The following is a 22,684-nucleotide window of genomic DNA, read 5'->3' on the forward strand; positions in this document are numbered from 1 at the left end:
CTCAGCCGGGCCGGCGCCAAGGTGGTGGGGGCCGGACCTTTGTAATTTCTGGGAGAGTTGTGCGGGCCGGATTCAATCATATGGCGGGCCGTTTGTGGCCCGCGGGCCTTGTGTTTGACATGTCTGCAATATAGTAATACCAAGTGATGCTTAGAAACTTTTATCCCAAACTTTTAATGCAAATTAGCAAATTTATTCAAAGTTAAGAATTAAACTCCAGTGATTTCATCTTTACATACTTCAAGCAACAGGATTGTTAGCATATCTAGAACAAACACTGTAATGTTAGTGATATTACATCTTGCCAGATTAAAAGAAAAGGGGAAAGATCTCTGGAAAAAAAAATTCCACTAATCCTTTTGCCGAAAATGCCATAGACTGCTATCCTAGCCACAGCTCTGGTTTGAGAACTGACCCAGTTTCTAGGTAGCAAATTTTATCAGTGACATAGAACAAATCTACAGAGGCTGTATTTTGATTTACAGATGAGTTCTGCATTTATATTTCCTCCCTCTCTTCCTTTCAAAAATATATACACCGTGTGTGTGTGTGTGTGTTTTCCATACAAATTATTCCAAGTAATATATGCTAAATTCTGCAGAGCCCATTTGGCCAAAGACTAATAACCCCCCTTGGGAGCTGACACCAACTTTCAGCAATAGCCCACTGCTGCAGATTAGCACAGGAACATATGCTGCAGAGGCATCCAGCTTGCCTTACTCACATTAAGATTGTATTTTCACTATCTCACACAAATCTTTGTCTTTTTCCTTCTGTTTTATAGTGAAATAGAATAGAATAAATATTCTGGCACTTCAAATAAAAAAATGGAATTGATTTTTGTAACCATTGTAAAATTTTGCATCTCTAAGCTCACTCTATCAAATTTTTGTATTATTCATGATAGCAAGTGTGCAACATTTTCCCATTGTGCCAAGCTATTTACTTTCTTTTTAAATGAAATAACCCTCCTTCCTTCATCTGATCTTTTTAAAAGCTACATTCAGTTTTGGAGTCCGCAAAGGCAAATTGACAAAAAATAATAATACATTCAATGGAATATTAACAAATAGCCTAAAGCAGAAAATCATATCCACCCACGCATCATTAAAGTTACCTCAAGAAAGATATAATCCTATCAAAATGATAGGCTGCAGTTCAAATATTAACTAGCTGTTATGCTGCAATAATTATTCCACCTTTGCATATGCTATTGCATGCATTATTTTTGCATCTCTGTGGAATACTTAAGGAACTCCTTTTGTTTAAAAAAGAGACAAGCCATATTACACTTTTCTCCACTAAAAAATGCAAACCCGTATGTATCCATACAAGTTAAAAAAAACATCAAGATCTAGTCTTTCTTTTAACTTTCAGCAATTATGTCTTTTCCAGAAAAAAAAATGAGAACAGGCAGCTTTTTCTATGTAATTTCAGCAGTATCATATTGTGCATGCAGTCTAAAGATGAGAAAGTGGTTCAATACTTACTAAAAGCAGCCACTGCCAGAGCCAACGTAACAATAATGGAGGCCCACGAAACCCACAATGCTTTCTTTCTGTAGTTTTGAGCTTCATGAGGTTTTAATCTTGTACTGCTTTCTAGTAAACCTGATAAGAAACAAAACGTATATCTATTGCTTAAGTCTTCTCTTTGCCACCAATTATAACTGGATTCGTACAGAATCTACCAGGTATGCCCTCTGTGTATTTGAATCTTACAGTAGAGGCCAATCAATCGTTTTATTACAAGTAAGGTGTGTTGATTCAGTTCTGAGCCTAGATTTCGATAAGGCTGAAGGAGCCTAATTACCACCTGGAGCATATTGTAATCACAAAGGAGGTTGCGTATATATGAAGGCTTCACATTATCCTTAAGCCTCTGCATTTACACTGCAATTCTTAATTAGCTATCAAAGCACAAAGGAATGCTTCCTTGGGATGCTGGTCAGTCAAAAACACAAACCTAAAAAGTAGCTCTCTGTGTGTGTGTCTGTGTTTGTGCGTGCATGTGTGTGAGAGAGGGAGGGGTGGAGAGAGAGAGAGAGAGAGAGAGAAAGAGAGATGACATATCTAGATATAGGTGATATTAGAATTTATTTCCATTTTATTATTTTATTTTTTCAGTTCTAGGTTTATTGTTATGTCTGCAAATTTAACTTGTCTATTTAACGACATTTGAAAAATTGTTCTTGGCTTTTCCTTAAATATTATTTTAATTTCTGGATAAAAAGCAAATCCCTACTTTAGTACCATTATCTTACATGGAAGCACAAATAGTCTTATCAAACCAAGACTAACTATCAAAGGATTAGACAAAGCCCTCTGAATTAGTGAATTCTATGATAAAAAGTACTACAGGTCCCTGTAACCAAGGCCTTAAGCAAAACTATTCATAAGATAATAAACTATAAATAAAAGTCTAATGTCTGTAATGGGTGGAAGACATACAACCCTTCTTTCTATACCATTTTTTTATAACTTAATATGCTTACTTTTACTAATTAAAATCAGTGCATTCTAATTGAAACTAAAATAACTGAATCTATTAAATTAAGCCAGGTAAAATAGGCACTACTCAGTTCTTTCAGTTTAAAGTGATTTAGTAGTTATTTAGTTACAACTGTTAATCCTTTAAAGACCCATGGCATATAAATAGACATATATGATAGACACCTTTGCAATTATATACAAACATGATATTCCTACCAGCTATACAGAAAAAAATATTTTCTTATATGCATCATACTTCTGAGCAAGTGTACAAAATTCCTCTAGAATAATGGTTCAAATAAGTTAAATTACAAAAGGCAATACAATACACATTATTTAAAGGCCACAATTCCTGAACAAAATTATTCTCTTTTTAAATAATTCTAAATGTTTTTATATCATAAAATTCTACTATGTATTGTGATGTAATTGTGTTTTATATATATATTTAAAAATAAATTTTATAATTTATTTCTGCTCACTTTATGAAATTGATACCACTTTATGTTGTATAAAACATCACATTTTATATTTTCTGATTATTTCTTGCTCTATTAATGGCATAAATTTCTCTGTTTTCTAACAAATGAGAGAAAATTTTTATAAATAATATCTTGAGAGACTGACTTTAAACTTTCTAAATGGGCTACATATAAAATCTCCATGTATTGGGACCCAATGAAAAGCATCTGACAATTGCCTAGTGCAATTAGCAAACATTGAATGATAAAAAAATATATATTTCTAACATTTTCCTGGGAGCAAATACAGAAATAAGCTTAGGGGATTCTTTGTCTCCAACACACATTTATGTCCCCAACATGCAGTTATTTTCTCTTTTATCATTTTAGCTCCTCTTCCTCATATCTGACAAAATCTCTGCAGGAGCATATACTGCAAAAGGTAACAGTGGGAGGAGTATTCTTGGTTAAATAAAGACCGTGCTATTCCTGGACTCCAACGCTTGAAATTGGACCTTACATAGAGTTAATACATTCCCGTGAGTTCCAAAGTAATAAGCAAGTTACCTCCTGATTTTAACTACTTTTCATTTAAACACTGACACACCACCTCATTCACCACCCTCAATTTTACACAATGGAACTACCGCCAGAACATTATCTAAAAGAAGCCATTGAAAAGAAGAATTAGAAACAATGACTGAAAGAAAAGAGCAGCGAGGAATAAGTTCAAAGGAATGTCTGGATTCAAAGGGAACTTCCTTGCCATGGTGGGAGATGGAGAGGGGGAGATTGAAAGAAAGCGGGAGGGAAGAATATGCAAAGCCAAGGAATAGGCACGTGCAGGGCAGGTGCCACCACAGGCAGGAGACAATAGACCAAGTGTCCCTTCCCTGTAAGGAAGGGTGGAAGATGGATACACAGCTCCTTTCTTTGCAATGAAGGATGCTGCCTGCTTGCAAGTCAGCGAAGGCATTCGGATTTGCATTTTTGCCTGCTAGCCTTCAAGCACACCCATTTTTTTTTAAAAAAAAAACTGGGTGGCATGTGATGTTTTTATTTTTCTATCCTGGTAGATGCTTTTCTGCATATTTTCAAATAAGGGGAAGGGGGGGGGGAATCAGGAAGATATGCAGGAACCAACTCCAGCTGCCTAGACGGGAAAACGGGGTTGTGTTTTTTTTTTCTTTCTGTTTAGGAGGGAGAAGTCAACGGAGGCCCTCAGGTCGGTGTGTTTAAAGGTGAAGACGGCGTGGGGTCTCAGGGACTCCCCTAAAGCGATTTCTTGTCGCCTAAACTCGTCTTAACAGCAGCGTTAACACAGCGCCTCAGGAACGCCAGCCAGGACGGGAGTGGGCAAAGCGAGGCTAGTGAGGAGGGGAGGGGCGAATTGGGCCAGAGAGATGGAGATTTTGAGGAGGAGGGGGGTGAAAGGTCATAGGGTTTTGGAAGTAAAGGACGGCGCGGACCCGAGCGAGTCCCAGGCCAGGCAATCGTTAACCGAGGACGAGCCGCAGGAGGAAGGCATCCCTAAGGGGGGAGGGGGTGACCAAGCGACCTAAGCAAAATGTAGCTCTGCGCAAAGGAGGGCGCGCGCCGGCCGTCGGCGGGAAGAGTTGAGGAGGGCTGTGTGGGGCTTCGCTGAAGCGGCTCTGAAGCGAAGCGGAAACCAGGGGAGGGCCGGACAAGGCGCCGACTACAGAAACTCAATTGGGAGAGGGGGTGGGGGGGGGAAAAGGGGAGGAGGGGGGCTCTCTTCTGTGGAGAAGCGCCAATCAATCAACCAAGCGGGGCTCCCTCAGAAGTCGCCGGGGAGAATGCGCGCCGCGCGCCACAGGGCTTTGGGGAAAAAAGCGGCAACTTAAGCAGGGCTCGAACGCCGGGAGAGGCGAGAAAAAAAGAAGCGGAGAAAGGCTGGGTGGGTGGGTGAGGGAGGGGTGGGTGGGGCAACGGGCGCCGCAGGCTTGGACCTGGGACGAGGCGGCGGCGGGCGGCGGGCGGCGTCCCCGGACCGAAGGGCTCACCTCTATCTTCCACCTCTTCGCTGAATTGGACGTCCTCCCCGACGCGCAGGTGCTCGCCTTGTTGCAGCTCGAGGGCCGGATAAGCCGGCGTGGGAGCGGTGCCGGGAGGCTGCAAAATGGTGGGTTCTGGGGTGCTACCCAGCTCGTCCCCGACTGGAAATGCCTCCATGGTTAGCTGAGCGAGAAGATGGGAAGCGGAGCAACGAAAGAAGGCGGTGGCGCCAGGAGGAGGAGGAGGAGGAGGAGAAAGAGCGCGGGGGAGGGAGAGAGGAAACACTTAGAACCGCGCGGACGGACGGACGGAGAGGCGGCGAACTGCCTCTCGCCTCGCTTTCCCCCGGCCGCCGCTCTGCCTCGCCAGTCAAGCGCAGGTGGAAGCCGCCAGCAATCCCGCTTGGCCGCGGAGCTCCTCCTCCCCTCGGCGAGGCGGCCGCGGAGCGTGCAAACTCTTCCCGGGCTGAGGGGCGCAGGAGATTTGGGAAGGCGGGGGGGGGGGATGTCCTAACTCCAGAAGAGCCTCGCTCGGTGCAGAGCTCCTGCCTGGCGCACGCCGCCACGCCCTCCTCCACGCCTCCCAATCGGAAGCTGTTGGCCCCAGGCGCCCAACTCCCCGAAAAGCTGGACATTAAAGGGAATTGCTGGGACCGGCCGCGTGCCGCATCCCTCCCCCCTTTGGAAATGCCTTAGTTCAGAGATTTTTCCCCTCGGCTTCTTAACTAGCGGTAGTAAGCGAAGGTTATCGCACCTTGGCTGAAACGCTCCCGAAGACCCGTAAGGCTGGATGACGTTGGCACCAACGCGAGGGGGAATATTTATAACTTTGGTCCCAATGAGGGGGTCCTTGGTGCTCTCGGAGCTTTGTGGTTTTCTTGCAGACATTTCCTTACCCAAGTTTTTGGGTAATGAAACATCTGCATAACAACCACCCAGCTCAGAGAACACCAAGGGCCCCACATTGGGACCAAAGTAATACTAGCAGTTGCCCCAGTTTCCCCACTCTGCTATACCCTCAATATATTAAATGCATATGCTGCCCCATTCCCAATGACTCTGGGCGTCCTCCCAGTTAAGGCAGCCCAGCTGACTTTTCTTCCAAAGCTCCAGGTGATTATGCTGGAATAAGGAATGAACTTCCAGTGCAACTCTGCAAATGTTGAGAGCTCCAAATCCTCTGGTTTAACACACCCGGTAGCTCCTTAAATGTATTAAGACTCACAACCTCAAATGCAGAACCTATCTTTTCACAGCTAGAGATTTAACAGAAGGAGGAAGGCTGAACCTGCAACTGGTCCATCTTCATTTTGGTTAGTGGAGTCAGATTGGTTAGTGAAACCCATCCAGCTATTGCCAGGGGCTTGAATAGGAAAAGAAGAAGAATGATAATGTTTTGGACTGTAGTCTACAGTCTCCATCTTCTACATGGACTTCTTTGGTGTCAGAGTGCATGCAAAAAGGATGCAGCTCAATGAAAAGACACGAGTAGTAAAACTTAAGGCAACCTACACCTTTGTAAGAAGTCAGCGCATACTCCAACCAAAGCAATGATAAGTATAAGAGCGATGGGTTCTGTTATCCCAGACGCTCATTTAGAACGTTCTGCTTCATTGTGTGTATTCAAAATATTGTATCCCATTTTGATAACTAGTCATTAAGCTGTAGTTTACTGATTTAGGATTAACTAAATCAGGGTCCCCAAGCCCTGGTACATGGAGCAGCACGGGGCTGCAGCATGCCAGAAACTGGGCCATACAAACAAGCTAGGTTCCATCCATGGGATGCAGGCACCACACAAAACCACGCCCCCTCTGGTCCACCGAAAACCTCTCTCCATGGAACTAGTTCCTGGTGCCCAAAAGGTTGGGGCCACTGAACTAAATCAATATAATTAGCTAGGTTCCCCCACACACACACATACTATTCTGACTTTACCATCCAACCCCCATTTCTTGGGGAATGAACTTTACTGAAATTATTGGGCTTTTATTTTACCCAAAAATAACTATAAATGTAATATTTCCCTTGATTCAAGTTTGAATGATCATCATCATCATTACTATTATTATTAAACTGGTAGGCCATCCAGCTCCCAACAATTCTGGGTAGCTCACAACAAGTCATGAAGAAATTACAATAAAATCAATGAAAGATAATAAACACAACAGGCCAGATGGAATGAAGCAAATTCAAAGGGTCTCAGTCTCCCATGCTGAAGGTCTGGGTGAAGAGCCAGGACTTCACAGCTTTTCTAAACAACAACAAAGTGGGGGCCATTTGGATTTTGGGGAGAACCTCATTCCAGAGGGCTATGTGGGCATTTTAATGCATTTTCCTTGGCAACAATATTGATGTGGCTTACCCTTCCTGCTTTCAGGTTTCTTTCTGACTTCTCAATCTAAGCCACACCCAAGGGCAGCTGAGAGCTATACTCCAGGAAATGGTGTTATCTAATAAAATTTTTCTTCTTTGCTACTTTTTTTTTTCCTTTTGGAGGAAACTCTGAAAATCTTAGAATAGTAGTAAAGCCCTGAGTGAGGAAAATGGAAAGAGACAGTTTTTCATAAAGTTACATGAACTTTGTTTGCACAACAGGCTTACCTGTATTAAAGTAAGTTAGTTGAATCATGGTTTGTTGCAATAATCCAATTGCTTGGATTTATAAGACACTGAACAATATGCTAACGTTAATTTTTTCATTACATAGACACAAGAAACAGGGTATGTTTGAATGAACCACGAAGTAGTCAACTGGATATTAGCTAACACATTGTTCAAATCCATGTTACATAGTTGGCTTATGTATCTTAGGTTAATTGAGATTATTTAAATTAACCATGGTCATGTATACCCATAATTTTACTCATAACCTACATGATGATGATGATGATGATGCATATTAGATTCAAGTCCTTTTGACTCCTTTGTAGTTACTACATTATGGGAAGCTGACTCTGGTTTGCTGAAACTTACTTCTAGGTAAAGAACAGGATTGACATCTTCATCTCTTAGCAAGATTGAAAATCTGCCCTCTGAAAATCTGTGTTTCTGAATAATTATTAGCCATTATTAGCAGTTTAAAAATGAGCTTAAAAATAAACTTGATAGCTCAAACACATCTTGTGCTTTTAGAACAAGGATGTACTTGCCTGTACAGTCAGCATTTCCATTAATGAGAGAGAGTTGGGCTTTTGTAGAAGTCATTTAGGAGTGTTTGTCAGAATCCAGTTATATTTCATTTCTATCTATCTTCTCTGATTTAAAACCAATCCTTACTATCTCCTGGATTCTGTCATACTAAAAAAAGGGGAGGGGGTATGCATGGGGTTTTACTACTTTCACTTCCTGTATTCACTACAAAGTGACCTTTTGTTGATTCACTTCTGGTCTGCTAACCATAACAATGTGGCCATCTGCCTTTCATCCTATGCTCCTCTGAAGCTCTTCTCTTTACCGATAGCGAGGGAAAAGGAGAGGGGGAAAGATGCAACACCTGGAATCAGGGTAATAGGAGGATTGAATGATTGTGCTGACAGAGCCAGACTGATGTTATCTTTCCTGAAGCTGACACCTAGAAATCTGCTGGTTTGAATCGCCTGGCAGGGTGGTGGGGCTACTTGGAAACACTTTAAAACATTGAATGGAGGGGGATCCCTCAGATCCTGTCTAGCATGCCTTCAGTCAATTTCTCTTAATAAAAATTCCTGTTGGAAGAAACTGTCTCCAAGAGTTCTGTTTTCTTAAGATCTAGATTGAAGTGGGTCCTTACATTAGGCAGGATCTGCAATAATAGTCAACCTGGAAGGGAGAACCTTACCGGGAGACTTTGCAAAAAATACAATGTCAGACAACGAGGCAGGGAAAGAAGAAACTCTCCCGGAGAGGGAGCCATTTCCCCAACTGAAAAACTGCCATCTGTCGGGATCTGAAATGTCATACTCCTCAGGGGAAGAGGTGGTGGAGATGCGTAACCACAAACCTCAGTGGTCAATGGGCATTGGAAAGAAAAGCAAGTGGGAAAAGAAATCAAGAAAGGTGACCCTGAGACAGGGGCCCAACCAACCAGAATGGAAGCAGGAGATGGAAAAATCCCTGCACGTAAGCGAAGAGGAAGTTGGGCATAGCACTCGAACTGGATCCTAGAGAAAGCTATCGACCTGATGAACCCTCGGCTCCCATGGGGAGGAGAGTTCTGAGCCCCACGGCCTCACTAGCACCCAGAGCTGCAGCTGGAGAGACACTGAGGGGGAATTGGAACCTGCAGTCCCGGGGACATCCACTGATCCAGTAGCAACCATTTCAGCAGCCCCCACTCCCCACCGAACCACAGATGGTGATCGGAATGGAAGACAATACCACCGACGACAAAGGCACTGATCCATTCAAAGACTCCTGCCACTGGATGCAAAATTCAAGGGGGAGCCAACACACTTGGGGTTTTTCCTAACCCAAGTCCTCAACTACATGCAAGAATATGGCCGGCACTGTCCTGCCCAAATTTTTATTCTTGTTTCAAATGATACCGATTCTTAAGAAAGATTCTAACTTGGAGGAATGGCAGCGTGGTATCAATAAATTTGTGTGGGCAGGGAAAAAGCCACGAGTTAAACTTAAGATTATGCAGGATACTCGTGAGAGAGGTGGCCTTAAATTGCCTAATTTTAAATTATATTATGAAGCTGCTGCATTAGTAGGAATAAGCGATTGGATTAATTTGACGCAATTGAGGTTATTAAATCTTGAGGGCCATGATTTGTTGTTTGGCTGGCATGCATATTTGTTGTATGATAAGAAGGTAGATACTGTGTTTAGGATGCATATTTTAAGACAGGCATTGCTGAGAGTTTGGAAGAAGTATAGACATAAGCTAAGCAGCAAGATACCATTGTGGGCAATTCCAAAACACGCAATAGAAAATATACATGCTGGTTTCAAACATGATGTGACTACGTACAAGGAAATTTTAAGCCTGGAAAGGAATGTTTGGTGTTTGAAATCATATAGCCTCTTGCGAGAAGAGAAGGTTGTTCAAACTTGGTTTCAATATATTCAATTACAGGCCAGGTGGAAAGAAGACCAGAAAAATGGATTTACAATGACTGATGAAAATTTGATAAAGCAGATTAGAAATCAGGGACCAGCACATATTAAACGGATATATCTTGCATTGATAGAGATTGACTCGGAAACAGAGCTTGTTAAGGATTGTATGATAAAATGGGCCCAAAATATCCAGGAAGTTATTACAATGGACACGTGGGAAAAGATTTGGGTGTGGAACGTAAAATTTACTCAAGCTCAAAATCTAAGAGAGAACTTTTACAAAATGTTTTATAGATGGCATCTACAGTAGATCCTAAAAAGCTTGCAAGTATGTATCCGAATTATCAGCCTAAATGTTGGAGGTGTGGTGATGAAGATGCAACATATTTTCACATATGGTGGACATGTAAGAAGGTTAAGGCTTTTTGGATAAAAGTCTGGTGGAATATGCAGAAGATTTTTAAACAGAGGATAAAGTTTTGTCCGCAACTTTTTTTGTTGGGAATAATTGCAGACGCTACAGTTGTGGACACCAAGCTGATGTTAAACTTAATTACGGCGGCAAGACTTTTGATAGGCCAATATTGGAAGAAAGAGGAACTGCCGACTATAGAAGAGTGGACTTTAAAGGTTTCCGACCTGGCAGAGATGGCGAAGATTTCGGCCTATTTGAAAGATCATTCGCAAGAACGTTATATTATGGAATGGAGAAAATGGATTGAGTTTATCCAGAACAAATATAGGGTTAAGAAGTTTTATGTAGCATTCGAATAAGTCTTCTTTCGTTTTTTTTTCTTTTTTTATTCTAGTTTTTTATATATATTTAATATTGTTAAGGTGTGTCTTATCCTATATAAGCTAGAGAGTGATGGATTTTAGAATTTATAGTTGTTAGTATATGGTTGTTTATGATTGCCTTTTTATATATATATACCTTGTATTTAGCTCTGGGAAGTTGGGGGGGAGGGGGGGGTGGAGGGAGGGGGGAGGGAGGGAGGTTGGGGGGAGGTAGGGGGGGGAGCAGGGAGGGGGAAGGGGGGTTTTTTAAAGGAAAACTGTATTTTAAAACTTTTCAATAAAAAAAAAAAGAATATGGCCGGCACATCCCCAGCGACAAAGCCCATATCCGGATCATGCAATCTGCTCTGGATGGACCGGCTGCAGACTGGGTGGTGAATTTGCATGACTCCGATGCCCCAGAGCTCAACGACTTCAACCATTTCATGTCCTCTCTGAGAAGGTGATTTGAGGACCCCATTGCTGATCGCAAAGCCCATGAAAGAATCAAAACAATGAGGCAAGGCAGATGCCCAGTAGTCGAATATACTCAAGAATTCCGGGCCATTGCCAGCAGCTGAACTGGCCGGAAGACATTCTCCTTAGCCATTTCAAAGACAGGCTAAATTATGACGTATATGACGCCTGCCTACCCCGAGGGGACCCACACCAACTTGACAAATGGTACATCCTGGCAGAGGAAGCAGAGATCGACCTACTGAAGAGGCACCGCCGAGGAAAACAATGGAGCCGCTCACCACCCAAGCCGATGCACAAGCAGCGAAGCCACCAGCTATGGTCAAGAAGCCAACGGGCTGTTTCAAATGTGTGAGAGAGGGGCATTGGGGCATGAATGCCACTCGAAAGCCCCCAGCACAACCCAGACAGATCACCGGCCAGCAAATCTGGGAAGTCCCCAGCGAAGCCAAAAGAATCCGCCATTAAAGTGATAGAGACTGTGGAATCCCCAACCTCTGCTCAACACGGGGAAGGAACTCCAGCCTACACCGCACGTCCAGTGGATGCCTCAGACGACAGCTCAGAGGGTGAACTGAAGAACTGCAGGGTGGGTGGGCTGCTTGGAAACACTTTAAAACATTGAATGGTGGGGGGATCCCTCAGATCCTGTCTAGCATGCCTTCAGTCAATTTCTCTTAATAAAAATTCTTGTTGGAAGAAACAGTTTCCAAGAGTTCTGTTTTCTTAAGATGTAGATTGAAGTGGGTCCTTACAGTGTTTGCACTGTGAACTCTGAATATAACAGTGTTTTGAATAGAATTCTGAAACTAATACCCAAGGTAGATTACACTAAAATTTTAAACAAATATATTAAATGTAAAAATGTGATTATGCAAAAATATGTTTTAGTTAAACTAAAGCCCAATTTATTTTAAGATTTCAATGTTGTGTAAGAAGTGTTAAAAGAGGGAGTTTCTAGAACAGAGGTGGGCAACTATGGACTTCAATTCCCAGAATTCCTGAGCCACCCCTATAAATGAAGTGTTACAGGTCTTAAAAGTTGCCATAGTTGCCTTCTTCTATACGAGAGTATATCATTAGGTTAGATTTGTACAATATGCTGATCCTAGATATGGTCTGCTGGTTGCATAAATCTCTTACTCCTTCAGCACTGGAACATATAAAAAGAACAATTAATGTCTGTGAAAAAAGAGATTTCAGCAGAAGTAGCTCTCTAGCAAATTGCATGGGCTAAAATGTCCCTTTCATCTAATTGGCCATTCTCTATATTTTCCATCCTAAATCTGGGTCTCTATTAGCTGTTTACTGATGGTAATGTTACATGTAATTATGTTACTGAATTTCATCTTCTAGCTTTTCTTGTATTTTTTAAAGCTTTGAACAGATATCATTTAGGTACTTGTATTATTTAAGCTGTATCATAAATACATTTATCAAATCGTAAATACCACTGAATCCTGTGACCTCCTAAATCAGATAGTAGCATTGAGGACTCTATACTCTACTATGCCTATGTGAATTATTCTTACACAGTATGTACTATTTGGTGTACTCAGTTGACAGTTTCACTCATGCCCGTCCCCCACTTCATATATTTATTTACACATTAACACTGTTTTTTAAAAATATGTTTTGTTACGATTGTTTTGCAATAAAGTAGTCTATGGTGGTACTCAAAATTGAGATTTCAAATAAAGGATGCTCCGATTCCAAATTCTGCTATTAGCTCCATACCAAATAAAAAGGCCAAAACCTAAAAGAACAAAAGAAATCATGAAGTAATTCTATGTATCTCAAAGTTTTTGACTTACTCAAGGGTGTGAATACAGCCTCTGGAATTGGGAAATATGTAAACACAGTTACACTAATAAGTGTATAAATTGTTCACACATCACACTATATCATAATGTGGCTGTTTATTTGTGCTTCAGCATGTTGGGTGAAGCCAGCTATTAGTTTTTAAAGCACATATTTTGCTTGTTTGTGAAGTATGTAAATTATGATGCTTAACTATTTAAGGAGTCCATGAGTTAGCATAGTTTACCTGTTCTCTAAAGCCTGTTCTCTAAAGTTGTGTTCTTACTTCATGTAAGCAGTAATGTGGCTTACTGATTTGTAATTTTAATTGTGTGAATCTACTCAATTGCAGTTTATATGTTACTATATATGTTGACGGCAGTGAGAAACCTATATGCACAAAGATTGAAAGATACATTAATTACCACAATGGAAGAATAGATGGTAAAGGCAGTAAGAGTTGGTGAGATGGCAAAATTGATTCCTTTAATTAAAGAGAACAATCTGTCTAGTTTTGTTTTTACTTGGAAACCACTTCTGGACTTTGGACACACAACTGAAAAAAATGAAACTTTGATTTTAAGTTTTAATGACTACATTGACTTTGTTGCTATAGAAATGATTAGAAGTGCAAAGCAAAAGGTTGAGCAAAAGGTACTCTCCTGAAAAAAACAGCTGGAAGTCACTACTTGTTTTTCTTCCTTTGCACCTCTCTTCTTTGTCTTTTCTGAGTTTTGTTTCTATTTCTATTTCATCTCACAACAAATCTCAATAAAAATTTGAAACACGGCTTATTCTATAAACCATCTTTAAACAAATTCCAGCTTAGCAGAGTGCAGGAACTGTCCAAGTCTGTCAACCTCTTATTTACCATGAGTGCCAATAATGGTTTTGGTAAACAGGTGAAACGGAGCCATTATAACAGATCCTTCCTTCCTTCTCCACCACTTTCTGTGACCCATATCAGTTTTGGAGGGTAGAAAAATTCTCAAGACTTTATTTTAGGAAGCAGAAAAAGGAAGGTCATCTTGTTCTGAAGATTACATTTGGCTATAGAGTTAATTTGCACCTGGAGAATGAAGGCAGGCGATTTACATGATTAGACTGAAATTAAGGGAATCACTTGGTGCCAGTCCCTCTGACATTAGGCAGGTAGTTGTTGTTAGCTGCGAAGTCATATCCGACCCATCGCGACCCTATGGACAACGTTCCTCCAAGCCTTCCTGTCCTCCACCATCTTCTGGAGTCCATTTAAGCTCACGCCTACCACTTCAGTGACTCCATCCAGCCATCTCATTCTCTGTCGTCTCCTTCTTCTCTTGCCCTCAATCTTTCTCGGCATTAGGCTCTTCTCCAGTGAGTCCTTCCTTCTCATTAGGTGGCCAAAGATTTGAGTTTTAGCTTCAGGATCTGGCCTTCTAAAGAGCAGTCAGGGTTGATCTCCTCTAGGACTGACTGATTTGATCGCCTTGCAGTCCAAGGGACTCGCAGGAGTCTTCTCCAGCACCATAGTTCAAGGGCCTCAATTCTTTGGTGCTCAGCCTTTCTTATGGTCCAACTTTCACTGCCATACATTGCAAATGGGAAGACCATCTAATAGTTTCATATGGTGAAGCTCGAGGGAAAGGAATGAGGGAGATGCAAAGTTTATACCAAAAAAGAAGCATCAGTGGGATGCAATCCTCAAGTGCAGCATGGTACATACACTACATAGTCCTCTCTGCCTCATATATTTTGACTTGGATTTCTCATGCTGGTTGTATTTCTACCATAGGCCAACCAAAGACTAAGTGAAGCATGATCTATAGAACTGACTGGTTCAATACCATAAATTAATGACGGTGGTCAAATTTGTGACTCGCTACGTCACACCCAATCAAGCCCATTTTAACTTACCATATTGTGCAAACTCATCCAGTTGCCTATTGGAGTTCCAAGCCATCAGGGCTGGGGTTAAAACGCCACACCTCTTGTGTATTTTGCATGGGATTTACAAGATTATTGTGAATGAGTCTTTATGAATCTTGGCTATAGCATTAAAACAAGTTTATAAGCATCCAATGGAGGAAGTTAGAATAATATTGTATTTTTGTATTTACCAAATCCAGCAAAGAACATGATTACTTTCCAAAAATAATTGTATCAGTTAAAGGAATATTGCTACATTTGAATTTCAACAAAATAGCCAGCGTAATAAAATAATTACAATAGTTCCAGTTGGTTGGTTCACATATGCAATAGGAGAAATAATTACCCCAAAAATGGTTTTGTCTTACCAGTTGATTAACTAATAACAAAAGAATTCAGAAAGACTCTGAATTCTACTTTTTGTAGAATTCAGCCTCTTAAGACTTTGCCAGCTGTTCACATCACCATCTGATGGGAAGTAATAAATAAAAGCCTCAGAAGTGTTCTTAAAATACAGTATGTGCCATGTTATCATCAATTCAAACTAGTATGGTATAAAAAAGGCCAAGCGTTACATTACAGATACTTGGAAACATTTTATTTGTCTATCAGCAGTACCCAGTTTCTAAAGGACAAAGCACTTTGGTAAACTTTGACAGGAAAGTAGTTAAGTAAGTTTGTTGGTAGCCATTTAAAGAAGCAGAAGCAGAAACAGTAATTTTGAGTTAATGGCGTATTATGTGACTTTTGCCTAGTCTGTCTTCTCCTCCTCCTCCTGTCTCTCAAGAGTATTCTCACGGACCATTAGAGTAAGAAACCAAAATATCCAAGATATTTCTACTTCTCCTAGCTTTCTTTTAAAACATATTACAGGCAGGGTGAAAGCTGTGAACCATAAACCCAAAGCTTTAGCTGTGTCCCTGCATAACAGATACAGTGCCCTTGCTGACCTTAACAGGGACATTAAGGAAACAGGTCAAGGTAATTGTGATAACTCAAATAAGCAGGGGACCATGGTCCGAGATGAACTTGTTTCTGACAGGGAGAAGTATGAATCAGGTATTACACATCAGTCATGCAAGAAAAGAAAGGTACCCAAAAAGAGAAGCCACCTTCTGGTTGGTGACTCAATTATAAGGGATGTTAATTTAGGAAAGGATACAGAGGTTTCAAAAGAGGTCAGGTGTCTTCCAGGTGCTACTGCCAGTAGGGACAAGAAGCGTATTTTCAAAATAGTCAACAATGCCAGCAAAAACTCTGATGTGGATGCCATTGTACATCTTGGCACTAACGATCTGTCCAAAATGATGTACTCTCTGTGCAGAATGATTTCCAGAGCTTGGGAAAGGAACTCAGCAGAACAGGCTGTAGGCTCACTTTTTCAGAGGTCTTACCAGTGTATAAGGAGCAAAATGGAAAAGGCCAGCGTATAGCAGAATTTAATATGTGGCTAAAGGAGTGGTGTAAAGGAGAAGGCTTTGGTTATATTAGTCATGATGTCTGTAGCTGGTCCAATGAAAAAATGTACAAAAGAGATGATCTGCATCCATCCAAGAAAGGGACTGAGTTACTTGGCAATAAATTCACAGCTTTTCTGAAGGAATATTTAAACTAAACAATGGGGACAGTGAGTTAATTGATACAGAACATCACTGTCCCCAGCAATCTAAGAAAATAGGGGAACTTAGGCACCACACAAGTTATGTAGCAAGTAAACACAGGGTCAGTCATAAAGGACTCAAATGTCTGTACACCAATGCTCAGAGTATGAACAGTAAGCAAGGTGAACTAGAAATTCAGGTAAATGAGGGCGGATATGATATTGTTGCCATTACAGAAACATGGTGGGACGAAACCCACAAATGGAACACACAGCTAGAGGGATTTAATTTATTTAAAAGAAATAGACTAAACAAAAGAGGAGGTGGAGTGGCTCTATATATAAGAAATAACTTTATCTCTACAGAAATAGAGCACAACAATGATGAAAACTGTAAACTTGAATACGTTTGGGTCAATATAAAAGGGGGAAAAATGACATTGCCATAGGTGTATACTATAGGCTGCCCAACCAACCAGAGGAAATAGATGAACTTTTTGCTAGTCAGTTAACTAAGGTATGTAGGAAGCACATCACAATAGTAATGGGGGACTTTAATTACCCTGATATCAACTGGGAGACAAATTCTGCACCAAGTGGAAGATCTAACAGATTCCTGACAAACCTAGCAGACAACTTTCTCTCCCAAAAAGTAGAGAAGGGAACTAGGGGATTAGCCATATTGGATTTAATTCTCACTAACAGAGATGAAATGATAGAAAGTGTCAAAGCCACAGGAACCTTGGGGGGAAGTGATCATGCAATATTGGAATTCAACATTATGGAAGCACAAGCAATAAAATACAGCCAAACTATAATCTTGGACTTTAAAAGAGGTAATTTCAATAAACTTAGAGAGACCTTGGGAAGAATTCCATGGATGAGAATCCTAAAGGGGAAAACAACTCAAGAAGCTTGGGAAATTTTGAAAAGTGAGATAATAAAAGCCCAGTCTAGCACAATACCAACAAAGAAGAAAAATAACAGCTTTCAAAAGAAACCAGCATGGCTGCATAAAGAACTCTCTGATAAACTGAAAAATAAAAAGGACAAGTATAAGAAGTGGAAAGAGGGGCACATAACTAAGGCAGAATATCAGCAAACAGCCCGTGCCTGCAAAAATGAAGTGAGGAAAGCTAAGGCTCAAAATGAACTAAGGCTTGCGACCAAAGTCAAAAATAACAAAAAAGCTTCTTTCAACATATAAGAAACAAGAAAAAAGTTAAGGAAATGATTGGTCCATTAGTGGGGGAAAGTGGCAAGAAGGTGACAAACAACAGGGAGAAAGCAGAACTATTTAACTCGTTTTTTGCATCTGTCTTTACACAAAGGGAAAAAACAGTCCAACCTACCAAAACCAGTGCCATAAAAAACAGAATAGAAATGCAAGTTAATATAGGCAAGAAAATGGTAAGTGAGCACCTGTCCAGCCTAGACGAGTTCAAATCACCAGGACCAGATGGATTACACCCCAAGGTTCTCAAGGAACTGGCAGACGTGATCTCAGAACCACTGAACTATATTTTTCAAAGATCCTGGAGCACTGGGGAACTACCAGAGGACTGGAAGAGAGCTGATGTAGTTCCCATCTTCAAAAAAGGGGAAAAAATAGATCCAGGAAACTACAGACCTATCAGCCTTACCTCAATACCTGGGAAGATTCTGGAAAAGATAATCAAACAACAAATCACCGAACACCTTGATGCGAACAAAGTTATCACTAAAAGCCAACATGGGTTTGTCAAAAACAGATCGTGCCAGGCAAACCTTATTGCATTCTTTGACCAAGTGACAAAACTAGTGGACCAGAGGAATGCTGTAGATATAATTTACTTGGATTTCAGTAAGGCATTTGATAAAGTAGATCACAACCTACTACTTGATAAGATAGAAAAATGTGGGTTAGATAGCATCACCACCAGATGGATTCGTAGCTGGCTGACAGGCCGTACTCAGCATATGGTCCTCAATGGAACTGCATCTACATGGAAGGAAGTGTGTAGTGGGGTGCCCCAGGGCTCTGTTCTGGGCCCAGTGCTCTTCAACATCTTCATCAACGATTTGGATGAGGGGATAGATGGGGAACTCATCAAATTTGCAGATGACACCAAGCTGGCAGGAATAGCCAATACTCCAGAAGATAGGCTTAAAATACAGAAGGATCTGGACAGACTCGAACACTGGGCACTATCTAACAAAATGAAATTCAATTGTGAAAAAAGTTAAGGTTCTGCATTTAGGCAGGAAAAATCAAATGCACAGGTATAGTATAGGTGGTACCTTGCTCGATAGTAGTAACTGTGAGAGGGATCTCAGAGTCCTAGTGGACAATCACTTAAATATGAGCCAGCAGTGTGCTGCAGCTGCCAAAAAAGCCAACACAATGCTAGGCTGCATTAACAGAGGGATAGAATCAAGATCACGTGAAGTACTAATACCACTTTACAATGCCTTGGTAAGGCCACACCTGGAATACTGCATCCAGTTTGGGTCACCACAATGTAAAAAAGATGTCGAGACTCTAGAAAGAGTACAGAGAAGAGCAACAAAGATGATTGGGGGACTGGAGGCTAAAACATATAGGGATCGGTTGCTGGAATTGGGTATGTGTAGTTTAATGAAGAGAAGGGTGAGGGGTGACATGATAGCAGTGTTCCAATATCTCAGGGGCTGCCACAAAGAAGAGGGAGCCAGGCTGTTCTCCAGAGCACCTGAGAGTAGGACAAGAAGCAATGGATGGAAACTAGTCAAGGAGAGAAGCAACCTAGAACTAAGGAGAAACTTCCTGACAGTTAGAACAATTAATCAGTGGAACAACCTGCCTCCAGAAGTGGTGAATGCTCCAACACTGGAAGTTTTTAAGAAGAGACTGGACAGCCATTTGTCTGAAATGGTATAGGGTTTCCTGCCTTAGCAGGGGGTTGGACTAGATGACCTCCAAGGTCCCTTCCAACTTCTTCTTCTTCTTCTTCTTCTTCTTCTTCTTCTTCTTCTTCTTCTTCTTCTTCTTCTTATTATTATTATTATTATTATTATTATTATTATTATTATTATTATTATTATTATTATTATATTATTATTATTATAATTATTATTATTATTATTATATATTATTATTATTATTATAGTTCTCAACTCACAACCATTTCACTTAGTGACCATTTGAAGTTACAACAACGCTGAAAAAAGTTACTGATGACCGTTTTTCATACTTACAACCATTGTGGCATCACCATGGTCATGTGATCAGAATTTGGACACTTGGTAACTTGCTCATATTTATGACAGTTTCAGTGTCCTGGGGTAATATGATCACTTTTTGCAACCTTATGACAAGCAAACCTGATGGGTAAGCCAGATTCACCTAACAACAGTATTATTAACTTAGCAACTGGAATGATTCACTTAACAACTTTGGCAAGTATGGTTGTAAAATGGGGCAAAACTCACCTAACAACTGTCTCACTTAGCAATGGAAATTTTGGGCTCAATTGTGGACATAGGTCAAGACTATCTGCATTGCATTCTATCACCCAAAAGGACTGTGTGTGCGTACTTGTTGATTTACTTCATTTATTATCCAGCCATGGCTTATTTAACAATGCTCTATTAACTAAACCAGATTAGGGACAGATTGTCATAGAGAAAACGTATCTCTGTTATTGCTGAGAGTTGACACCAACTTAATGACACATAATCAAAATTGATGAAACCACAGTTGGCTGGGAGAAATGATATAATGTCTAAAGTCTTTCACAATATTTCAGAAAAAGCTGTACATATTTAGATGCTGATTTATAGTTTTAATCTGTATTAGACTTAGTTTAACAGAAGTTAAACCATTATGTTTTGATTAATTTTGGCTAAAGTAATGTATGAAGTCAGCCTATTAAATACTATATTTTCAATAAACCCAATGCAAGTCTTGACTTAATAGAATGTATAAAACAATCACACACTTACACAGTAATTACATTCAAGCAATTTTCTTAGATTAAATCGATCATTTCTTCTGTTATATGCACAGAATTGAGCAATTTCTCTACCAAATGTTTAATCATCCAATAGCAAAAAGTTATCAAATCACAAATATATCAGGGTCCTTTTTTTCCTTTTTGGATAATCAAGCTGAAAAATGACTTCAAGATTTATCATAGGAGGGTCACTTTAGAGCAGACATGTCAAACACAAGGCCCGGGGGCCAGATCCGGCCCGCAAAGTGGTTTCATGTGGCCCCCGAAGCCATCCTGGAAACAGTGAGGGAACGGTCCCCGCTGCCTTGGCCCTGGCCCAGAGACCCTCCTTCTGCCAGAGACCCCCAGATCTGTCCCACTCCTGCCCAGGCCCCCATAGGCACCCTTGATGCCAATGATGTAGAGCTGGCCATGCCCCCCCAGTAGGCCATATGCACTCCAGCTGCGCCCACGCAGTAGGCCGCGCCCACCCTGGCCATACCCACCTGGCCCCCCGAGGGCAACCACGATGCTGATGTGGCCCTCAATGAAATTGAGTTTGACACCCTTGCTTTAGAGTCTTATAGTATATTCACAAAAAGAATCTCCTAAATTCAACTTAAATCTCAGTGTTAACATGCTGCCCAATAGGGTCCCAATCTCAAGTGCTGAAATAGGGAATCTTACAAATCAACTACAGCTTGGTAAAGCTCCAAGCAATTATTTTATTAATGCTGAAATATTACATAATAATTCAAAATAGTTGAACCCAGTTCTTGCTTCCCTGTTTACTTATATCAATTGCACTGCACAAATCCAGAGGCCTGGGACCTAGTCTTTGTAGTGTCTATTTATTAAAAGGGCACCTGCCTACAAATTATAAGCCAATTAGCCTTTTAAGTATAACAAGGCAAGCTCTATGCCAAACACTTATACCACAAATTAGTTGACTGGTTCTACCTAAAGCAGGGGTCCCCAAACCACAGTCCATGGACCGGCAAACAAGTGAAGCCCCATCCACAGGATACAGGCTGCCTACAAAAGCACACTTCCTCCAGGCCACAGAAAAACCTCTCTCCGAGGAACCGGTCCCTGGTGCCCAAAAGACTGGGGGCTGCTGACCTACAGCAGGGGTCCCCAACCCCTGGTCTGTGGACCAGCATCAGTCCACAGCATGTCAGCAAGTGGACTGCAAGTGGACAAGCAAAGGTCCATCCTCAGGATGCAGGCAGTATTCAAAATCACACCCCCTCTGGTCTGCAGAAAAATCTTTCTCCATGGCACCGGCCCCTGGTGCCCAAAAGGTTGGGGACCTCTGACCTAAAGCATATACTGGGAGATGAACAAGTAGGCTTTAGGACTGGACACTCTACCTGTGGACATGCCCTTATACTTCAACCACATAAGAGGGAAAGGGATGTGAGAGTTATGCATGCAAACATAGGAATTCATATTCTGTACTTGGTGATTGCTCTGCTACTACCTTATGGAGCCCCCAATTCAAAGCCTACATGCTTCAGTGCTAAATCTGGATATGAATGAGTTACGTGCATTTGATAATATTAGTCTGAATGTATTGTGAGCCTGGATTTAAACTTCTGAATGTTTAGGTGCAAAGCATCTTATGGTTCCTTTCATTCTTTTAAAATCCTGAGGTTTAATCTTGTCTTCTTATAAATTGCACACATGGATCTGCTTCAGAACAACCCTCTTTAATATGGGAATAGCAGCTAAAACCTTAAGGGAATGAGGGCTTTTTTTTAAAAAAATATAAAAAGTATGCAATTTCTGACATGTGCTACTCAGGGGTGTCAAACTCAATTTCATTGAGGGCCGCATCAGCATTGCGGTTGCCCTCAGGGGGCCAGGTGGGTATGGCCTGGGTGGGCGTGGCCTACTGGGTGGGTGTGGCTAGAGTGCGTATGGCCTACTGGGTGGACATGGCCAGCTCTACATTGTTCGCATCAAGGGTGCCTATGGGGGCCTGGGCAGGAGTGGGACAGATCTGAGGATATCTGGCAGAAGGAGGGTCTCTGGGCCAGGGCCAAGGCTGTGGGGGCCGTTCCCTCACTGTTTCCAGGATGGCTTCGTGGGCCGCATGAAACCACTTTGCGGGCCAGATCCGGCCCCCGGGCCTTGTGTTTGACATGTCTGT

General features: G+C 41.3%; 2 protein-coding genes across 2 annotated transcripts in view; one reads left to right on the forward strand and one right to left on the reverse strand.

Moving 5' to 3' along the window:
* Window positions 1–5,146, reverse strand: part of TMEM163 (transmembrane protein 163) — a gene marked incomplete at both ends in the record, with an annotated part of 102,679 nt that extends 97,533 nt beyond the window's left edge. Inside the window, 2 exons of the mRNA XM_083369402.1 lie at window positions 1,491–1,610; window positions 4,978–5,146. Coding sequence (XP_083225528.1) covers window positions 1,491–1,610; window positions 4,978–5,146 — 289 coding nt within the window. The remainder of the gene's footprint in view (window positions 1–1,490; window positions 1,611–4,977) is intronic.
* The window catches only part of ACMSD (aminocarboxymuconate semialdehyde decarboxylase), a gene marked incomplete at both ends in the record, with an annotated part of 58,038 nt that continues 40,490 nt past the window's right edge, over window positions 5,137–22,684 (forward strand). Inside the window, 2 exon segments of the mRNA XM_083369391.1 lie at window positions 5,137–5,278; window positions 5,281–5,348. Of these exon segments, the coding sequence (XP_083225517.1) occupies window positions 5,137–5,278; window positions 5,281–5,348 (210 nt within the window).

The sequence above is a fragment of the Vipera ursinii genome, assembly GCF_947247035.1.
Source record: "Vipera ursinii genome assembly, chromosome: 1".
Taxonomy (NCBI): Eukaryota; Metazoa; Chordata; class Lepidosauria; order Squamata; family Viperidae; genus Vipera; species Vipera ursinii.